At 37.8% G+C, this 19,946-nt stretch overlaps 1 protein-coding gene across 1 annotated transcript in view; it reads right to left on the bottom strand.

Annotated features, from left to right (window-relative positions):
- Positions 1-19,946, bottom strand: part of Gabrb1 (gamma-aminobutyric acid type A receptor beta1 subunit) — a 391,388-nt gene that overhangs the window by 93,461 nt on the left and 277,981 nt on the right. The window contains exon 5 of the mRNA XM_005359318.2: positions 1,933-2,015. Within this exon, the coding sequence (XP_005359375.1) occupies positions 1,933-2,015 (83 nt within the window). The remainder of the gene's footprint in view (positions 1-1,932; positions 2,016-19,946) is intronic.

Here is a 19,946-nt window from a genome sequence, read left to right as displayed (position 1 = left end):
TGTAGCACCTGTAGCACAGATGATATTGGGAGATCTAGACCTGTTTTGCCTAATATAGGATTCCTGGCCCTGCAGAGAGCTGTTGCAACACTAGTCATGGAGCCTCTGCCCCCTTCCTCGTCTGTTGATTGCAGAGGTCTGTGGGAGTAGAACAGGGCTTGGAAACATAACTGGGCTTGGATCCCCATCCATCCCATCTAATTGTAATTCTTGCCTTTGGTTATCTTAGTATCCAAGATACTGTATCTCTCAGAGGTGGTCACAAGGCGTTTATCACATGATGTCACATGCTACTTTGTTGTTAGTTTAACACATAGAAGGCAATGGGTTGGTAGTTCTTATTTGGTTTTTAATTTCTATTATGTTTCTGCCTCCATAGAGCTTTTCAAGGCAATATTTAATATCTGCTTTATGCTTTGTTTTGGTCATTAAATAGTGTGATGAGTGGATTGAAAGGTTGCATACATAAAGAAATTTGTCATCTTAAGAAAAATGTCAATCCACAACACACTATGAAATTGTACGAAAACTCATTGTACATTGTAAAAATGTGAATTTGGGGAGAATATGCTGGTAATTCTTAGTACGGAATTGTTTAAAATACTTTCCAAAATTTATTGCCCTTTAACCGAACAATGAAAACCAAGGACCTTAGAATGTTAAGACAGTTTTAGATTACTTTCCAAAGGAAGCTAATGTTTAAGAAAATCACAAAATCAATGGGCAAATAGCCAAAGGTGAACGGTAACCCATTATCATCATCATCATCAGCCCATCAGCTGCCAGTCTTTTTCTACTCCAATTTCAAACATAATGATTTATCTGCTGAACAAAAGCTCTGTTTTATTTATAAACTATTATCAGTCATTAATTAACGATCATGGTTATGTTTCCAATTTTGTCATTTAAATCAAGTCACTGCTAACTCTTTAGTAAATAATACCCTTTAATATTTACCATGTTCTTTATGACCTTTAAAATAAAAAAAATAATTGAAGAGCATTTCTGAATTTTCTTATTTATTTCATTGGTAGTAGGTTGATGGCTATATCTAAATTTATTGTCTCTGTAGGATCAGTTTTATTTATGTACAACAAGACTAGTAAGTTTATGTAGCTGCTTAACAGTGCAGTAGAGAAACACATTTATTTTTCAATAATACGGCTAGAAGGTTTTCATTTCCCTTTCCTTCTTGACATTTAGCTCTAGAAAGTACTTTAGCTCCCAAAATACACACCTGCTGACTTTTCACGTTTCAGTACGTTACAGAGTTAACTCCTGCATCTTTTTGCAACTCTCAAAACAAATAAAGAGCATTTTCACAGTGAATGGACTCAAGGGCCTGGAGGTTGATGGCTGAGAAACAATGACTCAAGAGTAGCTTGTCAGGTTGGATCTTAGTGATGAAAGTGTTCATCTCGTTAGTACAACAGTCAGTGAAAAACAGCCTTAGAGCACAGACCCAAATCAGCCCACAGACGGGAAAAACATGAAAGATCTGACCTAAAGCATAAGCCCACTGAGGTGTCATTTATTGTTGTATATTTTTCAATAGTAGAAAACACACCATCCACATAACACTGCACCACAGTGTATTTCTAAACGACCATTCAGTCTTCCAGGTTAAAAGGTAAGGAAACATCTTCTTATTTTTTTTCCCTAATGAAGCTTAAAAAGGTTATGAAGGAAGATGAAAAAAGCATGAGTTTATAAATTTATGAATTACAGTAAGTGGGCTTTCCTTAATATCCAAAAGATAATGCCACTGAAATGATCCTATGGCCACCAATATAAGGAAAATTCCACTGATTGTGAAGACTTGAAAAGCTGATAGCTAAAAATATCCTAGTGCCAATTAGCTCAAAGAAAGGTTAACTTTAATTGTGTCAAGCCAAACGTCCCTCTTTCTCATCCCCTATGCAAGTAACTCACAACTTTCAATCTCCAGGGTGCAGTTTTGCTCATCCAGAGGGTACCTTCGAAGATCCATCATGCATGCTGCGGTGGTTGTAATCCTACAGGGTGAGAAAAAAAGAAAGACATGGCATAAGTGGGGACCTTTCATGGACACACAGAGACCTAACAACAAACAAGTGTAAATTAAAAAAAAAAATTAGTGGTGAAATTTTATTTCTAAGCTTCCTAGCCTCAAACCATGTTTACCAGATGGCAGACTGTTTAGAAGTTCCTAAGAGACTACCATAAATAATTACATAGCAGAGTAAATAAGCCGAGTAAAGCTAGAACTGGATAAAATTCTAGAGAGCTGTACCTTCTAGAAGAAATAAAATATGTGAACATCTGATGACTTAGAGGTTAAATCAGTAATCAAAAACTTTAACAGAAAGGAACCCAGGCCAGATGACTTCGTCGGTGGATTTCTCAAGTACTCAAAGAGACAGCTGTACTAAATCTCAATTTCTACCAAAAATGAGAAGAGCTCGCCTATCCTCCTGCAACCTTGGTGGACCTCTGAAACACTGCTTAAAGGACCAAGATCTGAGTGACCAGCCACCCAACAGAACACCCCACTCTCTAGGCCCTCCATAGTGGGGCAAAACCCCGGCCCCTCCCCTACCTGCCTCAGCTTATATAGACAGCCAGCAGGAGAGTTTCCTGCTGAAAAAACCAAGGCAGAGGACCAAGAGAGGAACTCTAAAAACTCTAAAGCACAAGCTGTGACTGCACAGAGTGGTCAAGAGAGTGAACCAGGAGAAAAGACCAAGAGAGCAGGCTAAGAGAGACCTCAGTGGCTCCCTGAGACACAGACATTGGCAGTATAGAGCAGACAGAGAACAATTCCCAAGGACTCAGACAGCCACTGGAAGGATTAGACCAAGACACAAAGAGACTGCTGGCATTAACTGAAGGAAAAAATGGTAGGGTAGAAGGCGAAGAGGAGGGAAGAAGGGGAATGGCTAGGAGAACTTGAGGGAATGGGATAGTCAACATAGAGGAAGGACAGAGATGAGAGCAAGGAAAGAGATATCTTGATTATCTTAAATATCACCATAGAACCTTCATTCAGCAACCGATGGAAACAGAGGTAGAGACCCGCATTAGCGTATTGGACTGAGCTCCCAAAGTCCAGTTAAGGAGTGGGAGGCATGAGAAGATGAGCAAAGTGGTCAAGACCATGATGGGTTCACCTACTGAAACAGTCTACATGAGCTAATGGGAACTCACCAACACCAGCCAGACTGGGAAGGAACAAGCATAGGACTAAACTAGTCCCCCTGAATGTGGTTGACAGTTGCATGGCTGGGTAGTTTGAGGGGCCACTGGCAGTGGCACCAGGATTTATCCCTGCTGTTTGTACTGGCTTCTTGGGAACCTGTAATCTTTGGATGGATACTTTGCTCAACCTAGATATGGTAGGGAGGACCTTGCACCTTTCACAAAGCAATGTGCCTTACCCTAACTGAGGAGTGGATGAGGGGGGAGTATGTGGAGGAAATGGGAGAAGAGGAGGGAGAGGAACTTGGATTGGGTATGTATAATGAAAACAGATAGTTTGCTTTCTTTTTTAAAAAATAAAAAAATATGAGAAGAGTACACACCCCAGAATACATTTTATGAGGTATACACCCCTTTGGGTGATTCCAAAACCACCCAAAGACAATAGAGGAACAAAAGAAAACATTAGGATGTATTCCTTATGCATATTTAATTTAATATAAAAATCCCTGTACTGAAACACTGAGTTTAACCTTCTGTTAAAAGACTCAGATCTTCATTACAGACTTTACTATAGGGCTGCTATGCTACCTCATTGAAGTTTTGACTTATAATCCTAAAATTGTTGAGAACTTTTGCACATACCTTTTTACTCTGACATTTTTTTTTAAAATCTGTGTCCTTTGTACATTTTACAGCACAGCTGTTTATATTTTTGTTAGCATTTTTCCTTGTATACTTTGGGTATTTACCATTTATGAAATATGTAGATTGAAAGCATTTTCTCCCATTATAAACTGATTATTTTCCTTACTGTAAAACAATTGTCAGCTTGTTTTAATCTGAAATGTCTGATTTTGCTTTTGCTCTCTGGGATTTTTGTTTTATGGCTACAAAGTTATCCCCAAGCCTGGTGCCAAGATTTCCCCTCGTTTCCTGCGAGAATTTCACTTTTTATTTTTTGACTGATATTTGGTTGATTTTGTGTGTGATGTAAGATGGATTCCAAATGTGCTGGAATAGCTTTTGAATGTGGTTGCACAGTATTTAAAACACAATTTGTTGAAGAGACTCTCTTTTCCCTTTCTTGTTCTAGGTGTCAGCTGACTGTAGATAAGTCTGGGTGGTCTGGTCTATTCATTTATGTTTGTTTTTAATGGCACCTTTCAGCTTTTTTTTATTATAAAGTTGTATTATAACTTGATTTCAGAAATATGATTCTTTGGCTTTGACCTCTTCATATTGATTAGGAGGCTCTGAGTTTTCCATACCTAGATTTTGTTATAGTGAGGTAAATTCCCTTTTTTGACAATCTTTGTTATGAAATGTATTGAATTTTCCTGCACCTTTTGTGATGATCAAATGGATTTTGTCCTTAATCCTGTTAAGGGTCTATTCTACAGCTAGATTTATGTATGTTCAACATTTTTTTCATTCCAGAAATAAATATCCCTTGTTCCTGGTGAAGGATTCTTTTAGCATACTGTTGAATTTAGTTTTCTAGTATTCTATTATGTCCATTATTAATATAATTAGTTCACCATATACAATAGCTGAAAGTCAAGATATCACAGTAAAGTTGTCAAGAACTTTGTAGTTTGGATTGACTCTTATTTTTATACTCACTATTGGTGTGAGCTTGGGTTGGCTAAATTAGCTCCATTAGACTTAATGCTCTCATAAACCAACACACCTACTACCTATGAGTACTGTGTGGACAAAATGATTTAATGTGTGCATAATTATTCTCTCGGTGTTCTGTGCTTAACAGATGTTCCGCATATAAAAGTTCTTATTATAGCTGTTATTTCTCATACCACCTCCCATATTCTCCAGCGTCTTTAACAGTGTCTGCATCAGTATCTGCAGAACTTATGAGTAATAGGAAGCTTTACTATGCACTAGATACCATCCTTTTCTCCCCCATGCCACCCAATACAACAGCAGCAATGAAATAAACCTCTTATGGTGGCTCACAGCCCCCACTATGTTAGATTCATTTCTCATACTCGGACCCATTTACACTCAACAGGCTCTGTGGACTGAGTGAGGAAGCACTGTCCTGGAGTCTGAGCTTACACCACACTTGCTCCATTGACCGTAGCAAATTACTGGGAGGTTCTAGGATCCTGACTCTAGCTGGCCTACCTGAACTTCCATCACCCTTGCATTTTCTCTTGTACTGTTTTTCTGGAATGTAGAGGTTGAGTGTAGCTGAAATTCAAATGGCTACTCTACTCTTCATAATCTGTTAATATCACTTTAGAATTGAAAAATACTTCCTTAAAAACACAGTTGACTACAAAGTGTAAGGATAATTTAAATAACTCAAAAACCACATATTTAACTATATGTTTCTTTTCTTTTATAAGCATTAGGAGGAATGTTTTGCATAGTGTTTTTTGTTAACTTGGCACAAGCGAGGGGCATTTGGGAAGAGAGAATCTCAATCAAGAAAATGACTTCATTTGATTGACTTGTGGGCAAGTCTGTGGGACATTTTCTTGATTAACAATTGATGTGGGAGGGCCCAGCTCACTGTGGGTGGTGTCACTGCTGTGCAGGTGGTTTTGGGTGGTATAAAAAAGCAAGCTGAGGAAGTCTTGAGGAGCAGGTTAGTAAGTTGATTTCTTCCCATCTTCTCTGCTTCACTTCTTGACTCCACATTCCAGCGCTATTTGAGAACCTGTCTTGGATTCCCTCAAATGACAAACTGGGATTTGGGATGTGCAAGCCAAATAAACCCTCGCCTCTCTAAGCTGCTTTATAACTCATGGTTATTATAATCTGTATCACAGCAATGGAAAGTAAACAACTGAAAATTATTACATTTGAAAAAATCTATGCAAAAGGAACAACAAATTGTTTTATGGAGGGAGGTTCTTCCATAGCAGTCCAAACCACAATATTTCTGCATCAGTAAATAGTATGCATTCTTACAAAAAAACAAACCAAACCAAACCAGGCCAAAAAACTTTCCTATGATGCATGCATTTGTAGGGGAACGACATAATTTATTTTTCTAATCGTCCATTGATAGGCATTTATATTGTTTCCTATTGTTCAGTTCTATAGATGAAGAAGTTCTGGATATATATAATACAATATTCAGTATGCACACATCTACACTATATATACTACAATAAGATACTGGATACATATTTATCTCAGCTTATAATTTATTATAATATAAAACATTGATATGTATACCAACATTATATATTATTATTTACATATATGCATATGTAACATATAGGGTGCCTCATTTAGCAACATGGACGTTAACTGAGAAGTTATTATTTGTGATGGATAAACATTATAGAGCGTGGTTCCACAAAGCTGGTTGGTATAGATTCATCACTTGGGTTAGCCTTTTGGTGTAGCTGAGAGAGTGAGAAATACAAAATGTATGAAATTGCCAGCAATATAACATTGTATTCTGTTTTATAATAAACTTACATTTATGAATTAAAGGAGTTTCTTCTAAAATAATGATGGATAATATTGTAAATCCATAAAAAAGAGCACAGACATTTAATGACTACAATTTTAATGACTATCCAGAGTAGATTTGTTTATACCTGCATTTCCATAACAAGTATAGAATTGTAATGGTGGGTTATGACGTAAATACAATGTTACCACCAGGCAATAGAAGGTTTCTATCTTATTATGTTATTAGGGGACTACAATACCATGTGGAGGTCATTATTGATCAAAACTTCACTGTGACACATGGTTTTCATTTTTTCTTTAATTTGCACACTCAACACAGTTTTCCCTCTCTTCTCTCCTCCTGTTCCCTTCCCCCACCTCCTTCTTTCCCCATCCACTTCTCCTCCTTCCCCATTCAGATGGGGATCTGGATCTCCTTTGGGAATCAACAAAGCATGGCATATAAGTTGATACAGGACCAAACTTCCCTGCGTCAAGACTGAAAAAGGCATCCCACCATAGGGAATAGCTTCCAAAAAGCCAACTCATACATCAGGGACAGGTACTGGTCCCACTGTTAGGGGACACTCAAAAGACCAAGCTACACACTGTCACCCAGATGCAGAGGGCATAAGTAGGTCCCATGCCAGTTCCCTAGGTGCCCATGACACATACTTTTTATAAACTATAGACATATGAAATATGTTTCCTCTGAGAAACCTTAAACAAAATGAATTATTATAGGCAACCTCAACATAAAAGGTACTAATGAAAACTACTGTATTTGTGTAAAATCACTTCCTCCACACAAATGTCATCTATTTTAAGCACATATACTTCAGAGTGTATATTAGGGAATTGCAAAGTGAGCTGCTGTAGGACTACGGGTGCTTTCTCCCATCCACGTACTAACCAGGCCCGACACTGCTTAGCTTCTGAGATCAGATGAGATCAGGCACGTTCAGGGTGGTATGGCCATAGACCTACAGGTGCTTTCTAAAAGACATTGCTGGCTAAACCCCAGTTCTTTGCTAATTCTCTTTGGTTCTCCTTAGGAAGGTGAAAGTTCATCTGATGCCTTTGGAGCCTTCTTACCCAGGATATGAGCCAATTTAATTTAGATTTACTTTAACATTAGATAACAGTACAATGGTGTTTCAAATTTAGTTACATTTTCCAAGGTGTTATACAAAAATATTCTTATAGTAGTTTTATTCCAGAGTCCACATAATGTTCTGAGGTTTGACCCATATTCAGTGTGCTTTCTACTCTTATTGCATGGGTTCCTTGGCCTCTTCCCCTCAAATATTCTGTTGTGATACAAGAGAGAAATGATTTATAAATTCAGCCAGGGAAGCAACCTATGAACCCGTGGAAGTGTAGCTTCTGGAGTTGCCTGATGCAAAAACCACCTCCATTTTGGCATGCCTGTCTTCTAAATCTAAAACTCTGAGAAGAATTTTACAAGCCCAACTTGTGCAGAAAGCCTCCCCAAATTATTTAGTGGTAGTTGGAGGAAAGGCACAGAAATACCATTGTGGTCCACAGATACTCATCAGGGTCTTTGAGAAGAGAAAGAATATTGGGACTCAAACAAGGATCTTAAGCAGGAGCTCACTCATATAGGTTTTAGTCTGGACAGATGCATACAACAGAGAGTTGGACTTTGATACTAAGAGTTTGGCATTTCAAGATGTCATAATACTTACGGCTAAGTGAGCTAAGTGCACGAGCAATTGGCACGGGGAAAATAATTGCTCAGCAGAAATCTCCAAGAGCATCAATAAAAAGAGAGATGTCCCTAGGCAGAACTATTTGGTTCTTCTGTCTTTGGGTGAGAAGCACCAGTGAACATCTGTAAGAATAATTGCTCCCTGTGTTTCCATGTGTCCTCTTGTCTAATATGATGGCCGGCAGCAGTGAACCACCAGTACAGTTAATTCCCACCCTCGTGAGAGTGTACTCTCTCTGGATGATCATGGAATGGAAGGTATCAAAGATTACAAAGCTGGATTGATTAAGGGCTTCAGAAGTTTAATTGTTTTTTTTTTAAATGCTGTTTTTAATGCTCGACACTGAAGGTATTCATCCTCTGTGTCTGAAAATACTGTGATTAGCAGATAGTGAAGCAATGAACAACGGGGAAGAACCAGCTATAGGCCAAAACATTAACTATTCATTCTTCTAAAGACAAATTTCCCAGAGGTGGCTTCATGATAGAAGAACATTCATCTGTTCTTTCAAAGACATTTAGAAGAGCTTACATTATAATCTAATTTATTGACATTTTGAAGGTTAGGTCAGAAACTGCAGTGGCTGTGCTGTGCTCCCAGAGCACGGATTCTGATGCTGTAGTTTCTATTCATTAAGGTTGAAGCTGCACAGGCATCAACCTTAGGCACCACTGGAACTGCAAAGTACCTCTAATGTCTGAGGCTGGCGTGGTTCCTAATGCAGACTATACGCTATCCTGGGACTATTGGCTCATAAGTAACTTAAAATCCAGGGACATAGGACTGTGAGACTGTTCGTAAGGAGCGGTGATGAGATTGCTATCTGTCCCATTTGCTGGTTTTTGCAGAAGGACATATGGTCCGCTTGGCCTTTCAGATACATATTGAATCCTTATGAGATGTATCACCCAAAGAAACTGATGTAAGAAGACAATAGACTAGCCTATGACATGACTAATAAAAGACATTATCTTTTTTTTTTTTTTAAGAATGTGCACTTCCATATTGTCTGCTCTAACTTTGTCTGGGTGCTAGGGATGCTAGCCTATGTAGCAAACCCATTGGTATGTGAAGATAAAAATCCCATGGGCATGAGGCATAACTGATAAGGAAACAAAAAGAGATGCCCTACTGTGTGAAATTTAAGAGCAATTTGCATGTAGGAACCAAGTGTTGCAATGGTTGAAAAAGAAAACCAAAATAACAAACCCCAAATATTTATGAATAACTGTTATCTGGCATCAAATTTTAAGATTTTTGTCTTACTGTGTTATATATTTTTCTATGTTCACCTAACCCAAGCTCAATGAACACCAAATGTGTGCCTGGGAACACATACACTTTACACTAAAGTCTGCATGAGTACTTCATTCTTGTTGTTGGGTCTAAATTACACATTGTGACATCATTTCTGGAACTGGGTCCTGCAACTGTTTCCTACTAAGACAGTTGTTCTTGACTAAGCCAATTCATTGAGAGCAGACCTATGCTTCAATGCTGGAGATGAAGAAAACATGCAAATCCTTTGGGAAGCTTCAGCAAACTGGGGAAGATATTCAACTCACACAATAGAAGACCGTAGGTTTAACCCACTCTTATCTTCTAGCCTTATGGGGTCAGTGTGACTTAGGTAGTATCATATGGCAGGCACTGAGCATTGTAGGCTGGATTTTATTGCTACCATGACAAAGCGTCATACAGTTAGTGGCTTAAAACAACACAAATCCCTGGAACTTGTGGTGGAAAGAGAGAATCAACTCCCCAACGTTGTCCTCCGATCTCCACACATGCACTGTGGCACTAGTTTGTCACAAACACACACACACACACACACACACACACACACACACACACACACACACATGCACACCATGTCATCTCTCCCAAACACATACAAGCACACATGGACATAATACATTTTAAATCTTTTTAGAAGTCTTGAAATCGAAGCAATGACTGTTCAATCTGGGGGTTTGGGGGAGAATTGATTTCCTTGCTCTTTACATTTTTTTGAAACCATTTGTATTTCTTGGCCCGTGTAGCCTTTTTTTTTCCATCTTTAAAACACATTATCTCCAATTCCACCTCTCTTCTCATGTCTCCTCAGTCTCTGGTACTCTGTTTTGCTCTGTAAGGACTCCTATGCTTCTGTTGGGCTCATCACTGTATCACGTAATATACACTCAGGTTCAGAGGATTGGGACATGACATCCTAGGGAAAGACAGTGCTCTGACTGCCATAGTGAAGTATTTAGTTTCCTACTTCTATTAGTCTTGCTATCCCATTGTCATCTACCTCCACCCCAAATCCAACTAAGGAACCTGACACCTGATGTAGAAATCCTCCAAGTTCAGAGTCTGTAAGTGGTAATATGGAGATTCAGGCAAGCTGGACTCAAGAGCAGTGTCCTCTCCAGATGCATCTAAGGAGAGAACATTTGGCCCAGTAAAATTTCTACTACATCAGGGAAATAAGCTTAAAATTCTAATCTTGCCAAAATTTTAGCATTCATAATTTTAGCATTAGTCATCAGCAATTTGGGGCATTTACTATCTGATTAATAATGAACATTAAAAAAAGAGGACCTACCAGAAATCAGAAATATGTAAGTATGGGTATCAAGGTTAAAATATATCTAATGCTGTCATATTTTGTTTTGCCTAAAAAAACCCACTGTCAACTGGTGTGGGAAGTCCTCTTGTATATGTGTTGCTTTTACTGTATATGGTTGCTTTGGGCCAATGGCTGAGCAGAATATAGCCAGGCTGGAAGAGACAGATATATAGAGAGTAGGCAGAATCATTGAGAAACCATGTAGCTGCTGCCAGAAACAGATGCACCAGAACCTTGCTGGTAAGCCACAGCCATGTGGTGATACACAAAATAATAGAAATTGCTTAATTTAAGATGTAAGAGCTAGCCAATAAGAAGTTAGAGCTAATAGACCAAGAAGTGTTTTAATTAATACGGTTTCTGTGTGGTTATTTCGAGTCAGGGTGGCTGGGAAATGAACTGAGCAGCCTCCCCCAACAATCAATGAGGTCTTATATATGATGGAGTCTTAGGGCACAGTAACAATAGAAAAAAGAGATGGCCACATATTTTGAAAAAGACAGATGAGTTTTCTTTATTGAATCTCAGCTTGAGCCAATCAGACGTGAACTTTGTGTTCACTTAACAAGGGAACTCTTAGACTTTTAATGTTTTTTTCTACAATGGGCTAGAATTTGGTAGTTGTTCATAGATCATGGCACAATTTTGAACGATGTTTTCCTTCCTGTGCACAAGCCTCCAGGCCTTGTTTGGTGGAAAATAAGTGATCAACTCCTTTTGGCAACTAATGATTTGTAACTGGCATTATCATATTGCATCCAGACCTGTGATAGGGCCGAAGGACTTTCAATACTGGAATTCGGTGGGAAATACAAGGATAGAGCAGAACACATACGTATTTGCTTCTGTGAGCAATAGGCCAAGCTAGTCTTGCATTATAGTTTTAGATAACTATTTCTGAAATGATTGACAGCTATATGCAGAGCTTAGTATAGTATGACCCAAAGATTGAAGTGACAGAGGGGTAAGACACAATATGAAGGTAGAGACTACAAGCCTTATTTCATGTGTGTGTGTATGTGTGTGTGTGTGTGTGTGTTTGTTCATGAGTGTGCATTTGTGTGGGTATACCTGTGAGTGCTTATGTGTATAAATTTGTTGGGTGCACACGTATTTGGTATGTGTGCAAATGTAGGCATTGTGTATAAATTCCAGAAGTCAAGTCTAGAATGTTATTTCTCAGATGCTGTCTAGCTTACTTCTTTGGAGACAGGGTTTTGCATTTGGCCTGGAGTATCCCCAGCAGGACAGGATGGCTGCCTGATAACCAGCCAGCAAACCCTAGAGATCAACTTGTCCCCCTTTTGCTAATGCTGGGATTATAAGCACATACCTTCATGCCAAGCTTTTTTAGTTGAATTTTGGCAGCAGGTTGTCATGTTTGCTTAGTAAGCATTTTAATGACTGAGCTATCTCTCTCCTTCCCTCCTGTTGTCCTGTTTTTATTATCCATCAGATCTTTATAGGCTTTAATAAAAAATCAATGGGCCTTTGGCTTCTGTTTTTTAGCAAACATAGCCTTCAAGGTTTTTTGCAACGTTACCTCAGCAACTGTTATCATAACCCACGTATCAGAAGTATTTCCTCCAGCAAACCACTGGGAAGCTGATCACTGCATTTTTTAGTTTAGTTCTTTTCAAAGTTAGTGATTTTGAATTAAACTTGGAACAAGAGAAGTTACTGGGCTGACTTAGGCTTTTCTTCAGTAATACTTCTTTCTTGACTTTGTCATTTGTATCTTCACTAGTTTTCACTAGATTTGTAGAGAAGCACTTCCTAGGTGTGGGAATACTTTGGCCTATAGTCCATTTTTTTATGATAAAGAAAGCAAGTTTCCAATGGGGACCAGGCTAAGGTTCCAGATGTTTACTTGCTTTTTATCTTGAGCTGGTTCCTACCTGTCTTATAGGTTCTCAAATAACAAAACATAACATCTTTGTTGGTTTAATAGCTATTTTCCTAATTTTAATCTTATTTTGTTAATTCTTTATTTTTTATGTTAAATTTTTACATATAATATGGTTTGATTATATTATTTCCCCTCCCTCATCTCCTCCTAGATCGTTCCCACGTCCTTATGCTTGGAACTTCATGCTTTTCCTCTTTCTCTCACCTTCTGCCTCTCCCATAAAACAAAACAAAAGCCAAAAAAACCAAAGATCAAAACAAACAAAAACTAAACCTAAACCAATGAGATAATAAATGATAAAACAAAGGTAATAAAATAAAACAGAACAAAAAGCAACCAAACAAAAACAAAGAAGAAAGAAATAAAAGCATATACAAAATAATCAAACAAAATACCCCATAAAGTCTCCTTTTCTGTTGGTCGATTACTCCTAGGCATGGGGCTAGCCCTGGAGAGATACCCAGTGACATTCCATTGAAGAAAACTAATTTTCATTTTCCTAACAGGTATTAATATCAAACAGCTTCTTGGCTAGTGGGATTTTATGCTCATTTTCTTGTTTCTTTAATAGGCTTTTGATCGTTCTGAACTTGTGCAGGTCTTGTGTGTGCTGCTAACAGTCTCTTTGAGTTCATATTTGTACCATATTGTTGTGTCTGGTAGCAACTGTTTTCTTGGAGTCATCTACCACCTTTGATTCATGGATTCTTTTGTCCTCTTTTACATAGATTCATGAGTCTTGAGGGAGGGGATTTGATAAATACTCTCAATTTAGAACTGAGTAATTGGAAGTCTCTCACTCTCTGCACATTGCCCAGGTGTCAGTCTCTGTGAGAAGTACACTCTACAGAAAGAAGACACTTCTCTGATGAGGGTTGAGTAAGGTACTATTCTGACAACAGTAGGTCACTTGAGTTATTTAATTGCTAAGTTCTGTCAGCAGAATAAGAGTAGTAGGTTTTCCCTGAGAGTCCATGGCCTTTTCTAATCTCATGTTTTTAGACATTAGCAGTGCTATGTATGAGTTCTATCTCATAGAATGGGCTATAGATCCAAGCAAAAACTGGTTGGTTACTCCTTTAATATTTGTGCCACTATTACACCAGTATGTCTTGTAGGCATGTCTCTGTTGTAGGTTTCAGGGTTGACATCTGGGTGATATTGATGATTACTTTTCTCCTCTTGTAGTGTCCAAAGTACCTTCTAGAACCACGGACACTTGTCAGTAGGGGTGAAGTATCTAGCTGGTCACAGGCTCAACTTCTCTATGTTTAATGGCAGGAGTGTTGTTATCAACAAAAGGGCCTTGAATCAGGTTGTGGAGAGCAATCATGAGTCATGGCAAAACCTGTACTATTTGGGTGTGTATAGCATCTTTGGGACCCTTTTAGCCAATAATTCAGCAAGAATGAAGCCATTTATGGCCCTGGGATTTTACTTGATGGCAGGAGATGTCCAGTTGTTGTATTCTCTCCCCCATTACGTGGTTACTCCATTTAGATCCCTTTCATATATGTGCATATTTTAGGAAGTTTCTACTGTAGCAGGTTTCCATATAGTTTTTCAAAAAGTTCTTCCTTTGCCCTGTCCTTCTCCCTCCTCATCAATTCTCCTAGTTTCCCCTTTATCTCTTTATAACACTGTTCTATTTCCCTTTTTGGACAATTATACCCCCGTCCACTACATACTCTTTCCTCTTTCTTCAATATCCACCCCACCTATCCCTTACTAATTATCTAACCCCTGTGGTTATTCTGATTTAATCATACATATCTAATTCTTAAAAATAACAACATTGACATTTAAGAGAAAACATATGATATTTTATCTATTTGGGTTTTTATCATTTCAATCAGTATGGTAGTTTCTAGCTGTTATTTATCTGAAAATTTCAGCTGAATAATATTTCATTGTGTAAATGTACCACATTATTATCTATTTATTAGTTGATAGATAATTTGGATGTTTCTAATTCTTGAATGTTATGAATGGGGATCAACAGATATGAACAAGCAAGTATATTTGTAGTAAGATGTAGTCTTTTGGATATATTTCCAAGGGGGTATAACTGGATTTTGTGGTAGACCAATTTTCAGCATTTTGAGGAACATGCACACACTGATTTTCACAGTGGCTGTGCCAGTTAGCATCCTGAGATCCTTGATTGTGAGCTATATTTCTTGGATACAGCAGAAAGGTGGGCATTGTTTTCTATTCCAGTCTTTAGTTTGTGTCTTTTTATTGGAGAATTAAAACCAACAGTGACATTAAGAGTTATTAATGAGCACTCCTTTTCAATATCTGTTATCTTGTTATTGTGGTGCTGGTTTTCCTTAAGGCTTTTTATTTACTGCTCTGGGATTATTTATTCCATGTGTCTCTTTAGTGTACTTAACCTTCTCTTCAGACTGAAGTTTTCCTTCATGTGCCTTCTGCAAAGCTATATAGTGGACAGAACTTGTTTTTAATTGTGAAATGTTTTTCTTTCTCTTTAGATGGTGACTGATAGTTTTGCTAAGTATAGTAGTATGGCTAGTATCTGTGGTCTCTATTTGTAGAACATCCACCCAGTTGCTTCAGTTCAGAGTCTCCAGTGAAACATCAGGTATTATTTTAGTGGCCCTGTCTTTAGATGGGACTTGGTCTTTTTTCCTTAACAACTTTTATTATCTTTTTTTTTGTTGTTCTGTACATTTGGTATTTTGGATATTATATGTTGTGGGAAGTTTATTTTCTGATCCTGTCTATTTGGTGTTCTATATCTCCCTTTTTCATTTAGGGGACTTTTCTTCTATGATTTTGTTAAAAATATTTCTGCACTTTGACTTGGGTTTCTTCTGACTTTGCTATCCCTATTATTAAGAGATTTGGTCTTTTTTATAGTATCCCAGATGTTCTGGATATTTTGTGCCCTGATTTTTTTTTTTAATTTACCATTTTCTTTTACTGAGCTCTCTGTCCATTACTTCTACTTTGTCTTCAAATTCTCTCTTCCATGTCTTTTAATCTGCTGGGGAGTCTTAACGCTCAGGTTTTTGTTTGATAACCTCAGTTTTCAGGTCCAGTTTTTGTTCAGTTGTGCTTTCTTTAGTAATTCTATTTCATGGTTAAATTCTACTTTCATGCCCTAAATTATTTTCATTATTTTACTCAACTATTTTGGTTTTCACAGTTTTTATTTTGGTCTTTATTCATATCCTCCTTAAGATCGGTGACCACCTCATAACTGGTGTCTTGAAGCTCTTATTTTATGCTTCAGCTAAATTCCTTTTCCCAGGGCCTCCTACAATAGCATTGCTGGCTTCTGAAGACTTTGTATTCGTTGGATACGTGCATGTTTTTGCTCTGGGACCTAGGGATATAGAATCAGAGTGTTAAAAGTGATTTTCTGGTGTTGACATCTGGTGGCTGTTCTGTTCTTTGGTTGCTGTGGTTCCTGCTGGATCCCAGAAAGTATGGCATTTGTGGGGTCTCTGATTCCAAGCCAAGTGTGTTGGCTGTGGGGTACCTGATACTCTAGGAGTCCACAGGAAGTGACACAGAGTGGAGATGCTAGAAAAAAAGGCTGAAATGGGTTGTAGGTAAGAGCTAGGGAAACCTGGATCCTGGGTCCACACACAGAGGCAGAGTTTCAAGGGAAGAAGGTGGCATGGGAGGAGAGACTGAGGTGGACAGGTAGCAGAAGGTTTAAGAGTAAGTCTATAGCAACCATATTGGAGGTTTTGGAGGAGCTAATTTTTATTTTTAAATGATAAATTTATCAATTACAGCTGTATATGTTTGCAGGATACAAAGTGATGTTGTGATGTATGAGTTCAGTGTGTAATGATTAAATCAAACTAATTAACATATCTGTCACCCCCAGTACTTATCTTTTATTCATTAATTTTTTTTCCTGGTGAAAGCCCATGGTATTAATTTTCTTATCGATATCAAAACAGAACAACATATTATTTAATATTACTAAGAGAAAAAAAAGTCCTTTTTCATATTGAACACTAAACTGCCATTTGCCAAAACAGTATGAACAAAAGCAACAAACTGGAAGGTATTGAGGTCTTGATTACAGATTGTACTGCAAGGTGAAGAGAGTATCCTACCATACTATGCTATAAACAGACCCACTAAGATTCCGGAACTGAACCCACAAGTGTGGAGTCAATTGATTTTGACACAGGACTAAGAATACAGTCTTCAAAGGATGACTTCTTCAAAACCGGTGCCTGGAAGACTGGCTATGCATAAGTAGAATAATGAAATTGGATCTTTATCTCAAACAATTAGTTTTTAACTTCTTGATTCCAGGCTCCACTTGTCTCCCTCTGTTTTGTAGACTTGGTGTTGGATGCTAATGACTCTCCTCTCTGTGCAATCCCAGGCAGTCATTTCCAGATAATTATCTATATTCTAAATGTTGTTTAAATGGGATCATTATTATTCAATTCTGTTGGGCCAGAGTGATTCATGGACCATTTTGAAATATGAAAAGCAGTTCACAAATCAATGTAGGGGTAGGGTGTGCAGAGAAATGCTAATAGAGCAATAGTGATTAAACAGGCTCATGCCAAGGGCTGTGCCAACTCTAGTCATGTGTTACCGTGGGTATCTGGCCAAAATTTTTCCTGAATCATATCATTATAATCATATAGCTGTGAACTCTATAAAGTTTATAATTATTTCTATAATGTTTAATATTAACTGGTAACCACTTTGCTAAACTATGCATCAGGAAACAGAAATGATCAATCAGAGCACTTTCTTTCTATCCTTTCAGTTTCCACGAAGACATGTTATGAGTAAATACTGCAGCAGTAAGCCACTGAACAATGGGAAGGGACCTAGATGCTGTGGGAACTTCTTTAGCCAATGGCTTTTGAGATCCTGGACAACTGTGGGTGTGGTCTTGGTGTACCATAAAAACAAGATGTAGAAAAGTTCTCTCTCTCTCTCTCTCTCTCTCTCTCTCTCTCTCTCTCTCTCTCTCTCTCTCTCTCCTGCTAGATTTGGTTCCTGTTCCCTGCTAATGCAGAGGACTGTTGATCTGTGAGTGTACCCCTAAATAAAGGACCCTTTATTATACTCAATTCTGAGCTAGTGTGGGACTGCTTTATCATGTTCATCTACACCTAGATATTAAAGTAAAAGTGACAGTGAAATCTAAAGAAAATGTTTGCTTCAAGCAGATGCCGTGGCTGAGATAGCAATAATGATATATTAATACATTCCTAGGATAATTTTCAAAAGGACTCAAAAATAAGAGGCAAGGAAAATAAGTGAGTCTTTGTCCAGGGCTGTTAATTTTGGGATAATGTGTAAAACTGTGATGTTGCCTTGTACTGTTTTCTCTCCCAAAACCAAGACCTGACACGTTTGCTTAAAAGTGATCAATCATCCCAAAATAGTATTCACTAGGGGGGATATATGATACACAAGTCACCAAGCATTTAAGATACTGCCTTATCTAGACAGATGTGCTGTAGAGGCAGAGAACAGAACAAACATATATATACAAGGAAGGAAAGCATACACATGTAAAATACATGTGTAAAATTTAGCACGTTATTGTTTCCATTAAATAAACAACAATGGGAGAAATCCTGAAATTAGGAGGTGGCATAACAAGTATGAGCCTTGGAGTAAATTTCGACCTGTTCCTCCCTCTTGTCTGTGGGCATCTTACACACGCAGGAAAAAGATTTACGGTTCTCTCTCCTTTGAGTTCTATTGTCACAAACATTACCCTCATGATGCCAGGATCACAATGTTTGGAAGAGGCCACAGTATTTTCAAATTATCAATTTAAAAGATGAGCAAATGATATCTTAAATATGACTTTTGTGCATTTTGGCATATCTCTACAGTACCAAAAATCACAAATAAGATTATTATCTAATGATATGAAACTTTATTGCTTGCTAAATTATTCCCCTGTACTCCCAGTGAATCTCCTGTCCTTCTCCCACCAAGTCCTCACCCCTCATGTATCTTTTATTTGTTCTTGTTAAACACAAATTTTTTGAATCAGCATCTTTTATGAGATACAAAATAAAATTAGCTCCTTTATTAACTTTATAAAGCCAATTTTAAGTGAGTAAAATCTGTAGGGGTCAGATATATCATCAAATACTATTTTAAAATTAGGTGTAACATTCATTTCTATAATGAAGAAATTATAAATTAAACAAATTAAAGACTATTTTACAGCCATCAAATTATTGTATGATGATAATGGATGTTTATATTCCCATAGGGAATTTAGATGTCATACAACGGTAAGGAGAAAATAAATGGAGCCTTTTGTTATGATAAGCATTTTGACAGAAGTCTTCATGCAGTGGTTATGTCTTGACCTGAACACTTTATTTACAGTTACTTGCTTACTAGCGTGCACAGAACTGAGAACTGTTTCTTTTCTCTTTTAAAGTGTGTTTGTGTGTGCGTGAATATGGAAACTGAGTGCTCATGAAGGTCAGAAGAAGATGTTGGCTTTCTTGGAACTGGAGTTCCCAGTGGTTTCAAAGGTGGGTGCTGGGAAATGAACTCTCGTCCTCTGAAGAAGTAGCATGTCCTCTTAACCTCAGAACTCTCTCTCTCTAGATCTCAAAGATATTCATCATGTAATAAACAATAGCCGGTAAACACCTGCTTTAGGGCTAGGGTAAATGGTTGCACAACTCTTGTGTGTATACGATGGATTACTTTGTAATAGTCAAAATGAACAAATAGATTTAGATTCTCAATAGTTGAACCTTACATAGTGTGTGGGAAAATAAACAAGTAAGATACCAAACTAGAAAGGATGTTTATAAAAAGCAGCATTGATGTAAAGTTTTGGTAAAAACAAACCCCTAGCATCTATGCCCTAAGAAGCCATAGGTAGTCACATAAAAGATGATGGACATGTTACACTGTGGAGGGAGGGGAGGGGAGAAAAAGGAAGGAAGGGAGGAGGGGGGGAGGGGAGGATATAGGTTGAGACAAATGAAGATGGAGCTGCAATGATTTCTGATTTTTCCTCCCTTTCTCTGTTGATTGCTTTTCTCACCCCATCTTGTCTCCCTTTCCTTTCCTTTCCTTT

Source organism: Microtus ochrogaster, linkage group LG1 (assembly GCF_000317375.1).
Source record: "Microtus ochrogaster isolate Prairie Vole_2 linkage group LG1, MicOch1.0, whole genome shotgun sequence".
Taxonomy (NCBI): Eukaryota; Metazoa; Chordata; class Mammalia; order Rodentia; family Cricetidae; genus Microtus; species Microtus ochrogaster.
The sequence above is the reverse complement of the archived record's forward strand: the minus strand, read 5'-3'. Positions and strand labels throughout refer to the sequence as shown.